Source organism: Onychomys torridus, chromosome 15, assembly GCF_903995425.1.
Source record: "Onychomys torridus chromosome 15, mOncTor1.1, whole genome shotgun sequence".
Lineage (NCBI taxonomy): Eukaryota > Metazoa > Chordata > Mammalia > Rodentia > Cricetidae > Onychomys > Onychomys torridus.
The window spans coordinates 48509261-48520047 of NC_050457.1; the positions used below are offsets into that span (position 1 = coordinate 48509261).

Here is a 10787-nt window from a genome sequence, read left to right on the forward strand (position 1 = left end):
CAAGAATGACACCCACCTGGAGATGAAATTGTTTGAGTTCTGAGAGGAAGCATTGTGTGTGTCGGGTTCCATAAGAGCAGAAGCATCACTGTTAGAAAATGTGCGAGCCCTTGTCTGAAACACTGCTGTATTGGTAGGAAGGAGGCGACTAAGATCAGATAGGCATGCAGATAAGTGGATGTTTTTTCCTTCTAATTTTTTCACTTAATCAATATTGGAATTAGCATGATGATGTGTCTGCTAAGTCAGATATGTCTTGGTCAAGCTGATTTACTTAGATTTTAGGAATTTTGAAGACCAGTATTTTTTACTGGGACCCTAACATAGCTCAGCAAACACAGTTTTCTATTTTCAATTCATAGGGCTTCCTACTATGAAATTTCAGTTGATGATGGCCCCTGGGAAAAGCAGAAGAGTTCAGGGCTCAATCTGTGTACTGGAACAGGATCAAAGGCCTGGTGAGTAACGGGGGAGGCTGCCTGTCAAGGTGTGTGAACTGTCTTAAGTTACAAAATGGATTTTCTATTTTAAATGATGCATCTGGCTCCTCTAACCTGCAGGGGCAGCACACTGTTGGTGAGCACATTCAAAGCTGATCTTACTGTCTTGAGTTTTCTTTGCCTTCTGTGTTCCATGCACGGTTTACCTCCGTCACTGTTTACCCAGACTCCATTGCTAGAGGAAAAGCATTGCTTCCTACAATCTCACTTTTCCCTTCTTGCTCTCCTTTGCCCTCCCCTCCACACAGACTGGTCTCAAAATCCTTTGCTTTGCACTACCCAACTCTTTGCCAGCTTTGTCACCTTCTGTGGCTGCTGCTTTGGTCTGGGCCCCATCTTTTTAGGTAGCTATTCTTTGTGCCTGACCTCCTTTGCTCCTGGTTGTCATCTAAACGCTGCCAACAGAGTGATCATTGTAAGTGCAGAGTGGTACTTGTAAATACCCGCAGAGAATGTCCATTTTCTGCTTTAACGCTCTGCCCTGCACTGTGTCCACGGTGCTTGGTTCGACACGATCGCCCTGCAGATGTGGCCATGGCCGCCTTGCTTTCTTTATCCCGTCGTGCCCTCCCCTCCCCGTGAACCCCCTGGAGACACAGACTGCTTGTCATTCCCAGCACACACCTTGCTCTCCGTTAGCCTTTTGTTCCTGGTCAGTGCTGCTGCTTCCTGCTTTGAATTTCTGAGTCGCCTCCACTTCCCATCCAGTCCTCAGATGCCATTCTCTGAAGAAGGCAGCGCCATTCACCTCAGTGTCTTTCAAAAGCACAATGAATGGGACCCCTTTGTCCGTCCCCAGCGCCTCTCCTGCTGCTGTCCTAGCACCTATGTATGACTTGTCCGATGGGCCGATGGTACCCGGCTAGTCTGGGCATTTTGAGGGGCTTGATGGGAGCTAGTGTTTTTGTTTTCCTCCTGTTCGATTTTTGAGTGTAGCAGGGTATAGTGCCTCGTACATACTCATTCAGATCTTGAATGCATGCTCTCAAAACCGGCACAGTGTTTGTGAAGCTGTGATTTGATCTGTATGTGGTGGCCTGCCTAAAATCCAGCACTTGAGAGGCTGAGGCAAGAGGATGGTAGTTCGAAGTGCTTGGGGGCTACCTAGTGAGACTCGGCTTCACAAAAACATTTGAAGTCTCCCTCATTAAATGTCGTTTTTAAGTTGGGCTTGTGAATGTAGAGTTTGTTTGCTACTTTTTCAGCATGGCTTTTAAAACTTTCTATTACAGAACGTTTTAGTTTATGTAAACATAGACAAAGAGAGTCTAGTGTTCCGCATCCCCATGAACTCAATTCAGTGGTGAATCCATGTCCCATACTGTTTTCTGTACACATGCATCTTAACTATCTCTTCCATACTGTTCTGAAGTAGTTTTCAGAAATCATTTTATTCCCTTCATGATTAGGACTAGTACATCTTAAAAAAAAAAATGTTAGTCCCAGCTAAATAACATCTCATTGTTTTGGAGGAATAGCAAGAGGACCATTTCTAAAATAGATTTTTCTGATCACTTTAAAAATTAATCATTTGGGGGGTTGGGGATTTAGCTCAGTGGTAGAACGCTTGCAAAAGGCCCTGGGTTTGGTCCTCAGCTCTGGCAAGATATCTATATATCTATATCTATCTATATCTATCTATCTATATCTATATCTATCTATCTATCTATCTATCTATCTATATCTATCTATCTATCTATCTATCTATCTCTATATCTATCTATCTATCTATCTATCTATCTATCTATATCTATATCTATATCTATCTATCTATCTATCTATCCACACACATATCTAAATTAATCATTTAGGGCTTGCGGCTTGGCTCAGTGGATAAAGGCACTTGCCACCAAGCACAGCACACCTTGAGTTTGGCCCCAGGACTTCCATGGTAGAAGAAGATAACTCCTCAAGGTTGTTCTGTGACTTCCATGTAGGCGGCAATATTGTGTTCTTCCTGTCCCTCATCCCACTTCCTTCCCCAACCCAATCAATAATTGTAAGGAAATATATCCTCTGATGTGCTACACAATTAGTTTTAATCACCTCCTAAGTTAATTAACTGGGGGCACGACAATGGGCCGCTCTTGGTGATCACAGAAACCTCTTTTCTCCTGAAAAGGGTGAGCATATCTATTGAAAACAGAAGTGAGAATTAGGATGTGTTCCTCAGAATCTTTCCCGTTTCTTCCACAACATGCACTTTAAGAACATGCATAGTGCCATAATTGGGGTACAGGCTGGGGAGTTAGGCTTGACAAACCAGTTAGTAGCTTTGCCACGTGAAGGGACAGATTAGGATACTATTTCTTGATATATTTTTGATAGAGAAAAAAAGTTTATCTGACCTTAGTTTTTGTTTTGAGTATGAAATGTGTGACAGACCCCAATCTTAGTGGCTTACTACATTAAAAAGCTTATTTCTTGTGCTCATAAAGTCCAGTGTGGGCATTCCCAATTGACAGATGGCTCTCCTTTAGTGGCAGGGGTGGGGTGGGGGTGGGGTGGATGGGGGTGGGGGTGGAGATGGCAGGGTGGCTCCAGCCATTCTGTGGCTCTGCTGTTTTCTGACATGGTGACTAAGGTCACTCACTGCACTGAGCTGTGGAGAAGGAAGACCATGGACTGTCCCATGGGAGGCTGGTGGGCAGGCATGGGAGTGCCATTCACTTGGCTCTCCTTAGCTAGCACTTAGTAACATTAGGTTACATAGTGAGGGGGGCTAAAAGGTGGAAATCTAACCATGTGTATGGCAGGACAGTATTTGAAGAAAGCTCATTTTTGCATAACCGGACATCTCCCCACAGGAGTAGGACATGGAGATTGTAGTGCTCAGTAAGTCAGTTGTCCTTCTCCTCAGTCCTGGTTAACGTGACACATGCGTGAACCGCATGTACTGATAGCAGTTAGCTTCTTAAGATAGCTTCCAGTCTGTAGCACGAATCTTAAAAGGTCTTATTAATGTAAACAAACCTGGGGCCAGGTATTGGGGTGAATGCTGGAAGATCAGAGAAGCAGAACACACCACAGCCACCTCACCTTGCCAATCCCTCAGCTGATCACTGGAAGCCTCTGAGTCCTCACCCGAACGGATCTCAGCTGAGCTGCTGCTAAAAGCCTAAAAGCTTAACCAGCTCTGGTTCCTGGTCCTCATGCTTATATACCTTTCTGCTTCCTGCCATCACTTCCTGGGATTAAAGGCGTGTGTCACCATGCCTGGCTGTTTCCAGTGTGGATTTGAACTCACAGAGATCCACACGGATCTCTGCCTTCAGAATGCTAGGATTAAAGGTGTGTGTGCCACCGTTTTTCTGGCCTCTATATCTAATGGCTGTTCTGTTCTCTGACCCCAGATAAATTTATTAGGGTGCATGATATATTTGGGAGCACAATATCACCACACCAGTCTGCATTATATATGGAAATGTATGGAGATAAATGACTTCTTATCAATATTAGGATTCTTTGTAGAATTGAGTGATAGGTTAATTTCAAATCTCCGAGTGTTTAATTGCTTTCCAGTTGGAAGTCTGTATGTCAATCCAGGTATAAGGATACTCTCCCCTCATACTCATGCTAGTAAATTTTTTTTAAACCACTAATTTGTAGTTGTCTTAATTTTAAGGAGTCTTTATATGTTAGATACATCGTGCATTTTCCATTCTTAGTGTGCTTTTAGGACGGAAACAAGAATTGTGTGCTTGCTTTTTTTCTAGGTCATTCAATATCAACAGGGTTGCAGCTCAGGCTGTTGAAGATGTTTTAAATATTGGTGAGTACTATAACAGCTATTCTGTATTATAGAATTATTGTGTACTCTGCAATGCACGTTATGCGTTGGTTATTGTGTCATGTACAATAGTAACTGAACCTGTTTCCACCTTTCCTCTGTCAATAGCAAGACGACAAGGAAATCTGACTCTTCCATTGAACAAAGACTTGGTAGAAAAAGGTTAGTATCATATGGTCAGCTTTGAGTAAGAACAGTAATATTTGTATCCACTTAATTAGATGTTACAACACTGCTCATTAAATGTAGTTTTAAAAGGGTAACTAAAGCAGGGCTTCCAAGAAAAGTTTTTTAAATTACAGTTTTATTTACTTATTTACTTTGTGTGAATGTGTGCACAGTGCTTGTGGGGGTCAGAACATAACTTACAGGAGTTGTTTCTTTTCACCAGGTGAGTTCTAGGGATTTGAACTCAAGTCAGTAGGTTTGATGGCAGGCACCTTTACCTGTGAACCGTCTTGCCTGTCCTAAAGCTGGAGTTTTATACTGTCACTTGTGTTCCCCATGAAATACAGCCATCTATCAAGACACTGCAATTGTAAATACAGCCTGGGTGATAGGTCTGTGTCCTGCAAGTACGGAAATCCCAGCAGGCTTTTCCATAGTCATCATCCTGCTTTTCATGGTGTTAATCAAATGGATTCTGCTCGCTTTCAGTTTGAGACTTAAAAGATTTTCATCATGGCTTGGCAGTTAGCATTAGTACTAAATTGGTATCAAGGGAAGGGAAATTGGCACCCATAATTTCTAGTTACAGAATTTAGTGTAGACATCATGAGATCTAAGTAAAGATCCATGGTGTTGGATGTTCTTAGTGCCCTGGGTGGATTACTCCTCAGTGTATACAGGAGTCAAAGAATCACCTTGTTTGTGCCTTATGTACAAATATTACGTACATAATGTACTAACAGTATGTCAAATGCAAACCTAAATACAGTAAACAAGACCGCTGTGTAACTCCTATTGAAGTTGCGTACAGAATACAAGGATAGACATTAAGAAATGTCTAAAGGCTTTACTGAGTGAACACTTCTTTGAGGATTGAGCTGTCTACAGAAACGAAGTCCAGTGGGTATCACTGCCACAGACATTCCTAGAACCACTCTCCAAGTTTCTGTCATAGGTAGCACATTTTCTGTTTTACTTTTTTGTGATAAGTTAGATTACTTTTTTTTTCTTACGGAACCAAATATAGTTTTTCAGCCTTAATAAGGATTTTAAAAAATGATGCTTTTAGTAGTGCCCAGACTCGTAGTGTTATGCAGTAACTCCTGGGGCCCTGACATGGCAGCGGGCTGTAGCGCCCAGTCAGACACAGGGTAGAAGGTTAACAGCACATAGCCCCTCTGGTGTTCTGTGCTGCAGTGATGTTCAGTAGGCTATGGTCACGAAATATGTTTTCAACTTGAAATATTTTCAAATTATGATGGGTTTATTGAGATATAACAATGCAAGTTAAGGAACATTTGCACGCATATAAAATTCTAGCCATAGTTGCACAAAGGTGCCTTATTTGACAGTCTGATTTTTTTGGTGATACTCAGCTGTATTTTCACTTCTGACTTCTAGTAAAGTTATCCTCTTCTTTTTTTCTTTGAAGAGATAACAATCTGGGTGCACAGGTTGGCCTCACATTTCTCTTGGGCGTAAGCCATCCTCCTGCCTCCCAAGGAACTTGAACTGTAGACATAGGCTGCCATGTCTTTAACTAACTTAGGTTTTGCTGGCCAAGCCTCAGGTGCTTCTTTGTTAGAGAGAAAATGGGTCCTAAAAGTTTCTTCAAATATCTTAAGATGTGCAGCCTCATTGGAGAAAGATTAACCGCCTTTCATTGGTTGAGGCTGCATTTTCCTCTTATTAATTCTGATGTGATACTTGAGGGAACTTAACAGCTCAGGTTTCAGTCCTGAGTTTGTGTTACTGCTTAATCCTAGCTTTGTATTTGCTTTTTTTTTTTTCTCCCAAGTTGTACTTCTTCTCTGTTGTGAGTGATGAATGCTTTTGCAGATTAATAATTGAACCTAACCGTTCTTGATTTCTAAGGCTTTTTATGGTAGAGTACAGAATATGAGTTCCCAAGCGATACGCTCTGAAGTAGCCTTTGAACACACGCTTTAAATCGGAAGCAGTGTTTGTCATGTGCTTCTCAGACGTGACCATCCTTTATTAAGTCTTCTGTTTTTCCCTTACAGTAACGAATGAATATAATGAATCATTGCTCTACAGTCCCGAAGAACCAAAAATACTGTTCAGTATTCGAGAGCCAATATCAAACAGAGTTTTCTCCAGCAGCCGTCAACGGTGTTTCTCCTCAAAGTAAGCCTCCTCAGTCACCTCGTTCTCCCTGTCAGACATGAAAGAAGGAAGAACAAAACAAAAACCCCACAGAAACAAAGAAAAGGAACCCCCTTTTCTTTTTGAGACACTGAGACCAATGCTCTTTTTCTCCCTTAGGAATGCCACTTAGAAGGAAACATCTTAGCCTTTGTTTTATTCAGTTGACATCTAATTTCTTCTTTTTACAAATCTAAACTCATTTGTGTGTATTTCTTATACTTAAATATCTTATGTTTGAATGTTAACTAATTAGAAGGCTTCATGACCTAGGGGATTGGAAAAGATAGTGTAAACATACCATCAAATGCACTTTCGCAACAAAAGGCTGGTAAATTGTTCGACGCCAGGATTAAGAACTTGAAAGAATATCTCATTAAGGAAATAAAACGGCCAGGTACAGAGAACAATATTTGCAAAGGATATCTGGTCTGTCTCAAGGTATTTGAGAATGGTGTCTGAAATCACTGCTCCAGTAGCCCAAACTTTGTGAGCATAGGCACAGTGCCACACATGGAATTCTGAGTTTTACTTGATGGGGTCATAATTGAAATGCAAAGGCACTGGAAAGTGTATTAAGTTACTTGAGGGTGTGTGTACAGTAAAGGTATAGTGTGCATGAAACGTGAATTTTGTTTAGACTTGGGTTTCATCCCTAGTTACCTCATACATATATACATACATACATACATATATATATATATATATATATATATATATATAAATTAAAAATTTGAAAAATCTTATTTAAAAGATTTCTGTTTTTAAGCATTTTGGTTAAGGGATACTCAGTCTAAATATAAACTTTCTAGCAAATCAGTAAAAGGCAGCCACTGCATTTAACAAATAAAAAGCCAGGTGTTTGGTCTTTCCCAGAGGCATATTTAATAAACATCTAAAAAGAATGCTTGACCTTATTTATTTGGGGAATGAAAACACCCCAAACTAGCATGGCTGAAAGAAGTTCAAAAATGGACAGTTCACTAGAGTGATAAGACAGTAGACAGAGGGTATACTTGAGAAGGAGCGGGCAGACATGGCATCTGGGAGAAGGTAATTGATGCTGTGTTCATGAACTGTACATTAGTGAGTTACCTCTTCTCTGATTACATAATCTGTAAGTAAAAATTTACATGAAAATACACTCTTGCTCAGTACTTCAAATCCTTGTAATGGAAAGAACTTGGAAGTTACATGAAAGTGACCCAGCAGCTACACCGAGTCTATTTTTTTTTTTTTTTTTCCTTGAATTTTAAACTTGATGTTGGTAATGCACCCATACTGCTTACAGTCACTGCTTCTCAAATCAGAGAGCAATTAAATCCTTAAATCAAGGCCAAATAAGCTGTTGGTTGTGTCAACAAAAGTCAGTTTACTTAGTGTTAAGACCACTTGATATGTAATGAGGCATCTCTTTCCGCTTAGAGTCTGTGTCCGTTCTCGATGTTGGGATGCCTGCATGGTTGTGGATGGAGGAACTTCTTTTGAGTTTAACGATGGAGCCATTGCTTCGATGATGATCAGTAAAGAAGATGAACTTCGAACTGTGATTCTAGAACAGTGAAGGATTTCCTCAGAAGACAGATTTGATTACTAGAAACATGTTTTTTTTCTACAGATACAGATGACCAGCCATAAACCTCCCTTATTTTGGTTCGTACCAAGACTGGAGTCAAAGGTGGAGACTAAAGTGGGATCTATGTGCTGTTCTGTTCCATTCTTATAGTCAAAAGCTGTTCACCATGTGAGAAATGATGGACTAAATGGATTAGAATTATATTGGTGAAGCTTCTATATTACTTACTGTTGGTAACCAAGAATATTGATATTCTTTAGAGAGGCAGGTTAAATAAAAGGTTAAGTATTTAGGGTTTCAAATTTAACTGTACCAGCATTTTGGTTTTGTTTTTTTTCTTTCTAACTTTGTGGAATTGGCTGTGTGTCATTTGATTAGTGCATTATTTTTATAGTACCTAAAAGTAAAGATTTTTAAAAATTTGATGATGGGGAATTTTGATAAATCATGATGTTGACCTAACTGCAGTTGGTAAATGTGTTTTTGTAAATGTTTAGAATTTTCTAATTCTAGGAAATAATGATGAAATCATTATTGATTGAAAAAATTGAATCATTTTAAAAATTGTTTGTAGGTGAATTCTGACTTCTTTGGGTTAATGTCACCAATGCTAGATGAAATACATCTTTTGGGACAAATCATAATGCTTTGTAAATGTATTAATTTTTCCATAGCAGTTGTTGGTCAGACTTTTTTTTTAAAATAAGGAGTCTAGTAGTCCCTTTCCTGTTTTTGAATCTCTAGTATGAACTAAAGAATTAGAAGGAATTTGGTGAACTGTTCAAACTTCCCTTTAGTTTAGGAGAATTGGACTCTTTAGTAAACACATGGGATGACATAGTTCTGGAATTGCCTGACTTTAGTGTTGTGGTTTTCATTCATGGATTCTGAATTGTAAACAGTAACTTTGGAGGATAGAACCTCAGAGCTCTCCACTCCCCGCAGGAAAACCATTGAGGTTTGGAATGAAACTGTTGTCATTTAATTCTTGGTCTCCTTAAAAGAAACTGGTTTCCACAAGAAGCTGCCATAGCTAAATGAAATGGTGTTCTCACGCCACTTATTCAGAGTTCAGACTTTTCACTTGTTGGTGAAATTGGCTTTTCATTGACAGTATTTATTGAAGACTCATTCTGTGCCATCTATCACCATATGTCATATAGTGAAGTGTTGGGGAGAGACTGAAATAGACTGTGGATGGAACTGGGGCCTAGTGAGCTCAAGCTGAAAGCTAGGATACATGATCAGATCAAATGCTCTTAGCTTGGCATACTCAACACGTTGCTCTTAATTAAAAACATGAATGTCAGTGTGCAAGGTGATCTAGGTCTGTCTAGGTTTTGTTGTTTATCCAGAATGTGTTCCTTAAAAGTATCTGCAGGAGGAAATATGCTAGTGTTTTTGCTGTGAGCCAGGTCTAATTTCTAGTATAATTTTTTTTAAAAAGCCATATATTTAAGATACCACTTTATATGGAAGTTAAATTCCATACTATAGAAATTCCCCTAAAAGGTTTTGAAGTACCTTGTTAGGAAAAACATGCCATTCCTATCCTTACTATATCCAGGAAATGTGGTTGTTCATGATTCACCACAGATCTATTTATATGTCCCACTAACTGGTAACTAGCTATGTGGAACTGTTCATCAGCTGCACTTGGAAAGATACTAAAATTACTGACTGCTCCATTTGTAATCTAATTTCTGCTCTGTGGCAGGAGGGGTTTATTTGTAATAGATGAATGGCAAAGGATGTTGGGAGTATCAAATGTCTTTTTGAATGGGTTAATCTTTAATGACCACTGTATGCAAATAAAATTAAACCATTGTCTGTTTTTTTACTGTTTCTTATTTCCTAAATTCTTAGGAGATCACTATATAAGAATCAAATTTCCCCTAATACTGAGTTTCAAGTCTATCCCCACACTCATCTCCTCTGTGCACTGTGCACTTGGCTCATTGGCATTACTTGGCAGAATAAGAATCTGTTTATTCAGAGGGCAAAATGCTTAAATCAAAAATGTATTTTTCATATAAGTTTAATATTTTTGATGTTCCATGGTTTTTATATTCTTGAATAGCTTTTATGTACAAAACCATTTTTATGTAAGTACAGTAATACAAATAAGTATCAAATACTCACTTGAGCTCAAAGTGTCAAGTAAAATGTTGAGAATACAGAGTCTAGGAGATGGCTCAGCATGTAAGAACACTTGCTGCACAAACAGGAAGACCTGAGTTTGGATCCTCAGCAGCCCACACCGGGGATGGCAGGTGTGGAGTCAGGTGGGGAGGCAGAGAAATAATGGCTGGAGCTTGCAGGCTGCTGCTAGTCTAGTCCAGGTACGGTGAGACAGTTTCCCAAGAGTAAGGTGAAGAATGGTAGACCGGCCACCTGAAGCCCTCCTGGGGCACCCACACGTGTGCACGTGCACATGCACAGGTTTGCTCACAAACAGAATGATAAAAGGTAGTTAAGGACACTACTGCGAAACTATGAAATTAGTACATTTAGAATTTAAATCACTAGGAGCTCTTTCTACTGTGTGCATATATCTCTATCCACATGCTTAAAAAGTATCCCAGGA

General features: G+C 39.7%; 1 protein-coding gene across 4 annotated transcripts in view; it reads left to right on the forward strand.

Moving 5' to 3' along the window:
• Nadk2 (NAD kinase 2, mitochondrial) overlaps positions 1 to 10037 on the forward strand; it is a 45373-nt gene extending 35336 nt beyond the window's left edge. For all 4 annotated transcript variants that reach the window (XM_036206936.1, XM_036206935.1, XM_036206939.1 and 1 more), the window contains 5 exons: positions 363 to 458; positions 4217 to 4272; positions 4399 to 4452; positions 6483 to 6606; positions 8050 to 10037. In XM_036206936.1, the coding sequence (XP_036062829.1) occupies positions 363 to 458; positions 4217 to 4272; positions 4399 to 4452; positions 6483 to 6606; positions 8050 to 8188 (469 nt within the window). In that variant the 3' untranslated portion in view covers positions 8189 to 10037. The remainder of the gene's footprint in view (positions 1 to 362; positions 459 to 4216; positions 4273 to 4398; positions 4453 to 6482; positions 6607 to 8049) is intronic.
• Positions 10038 to 10787: the final 750 nt, after the last annotated feature.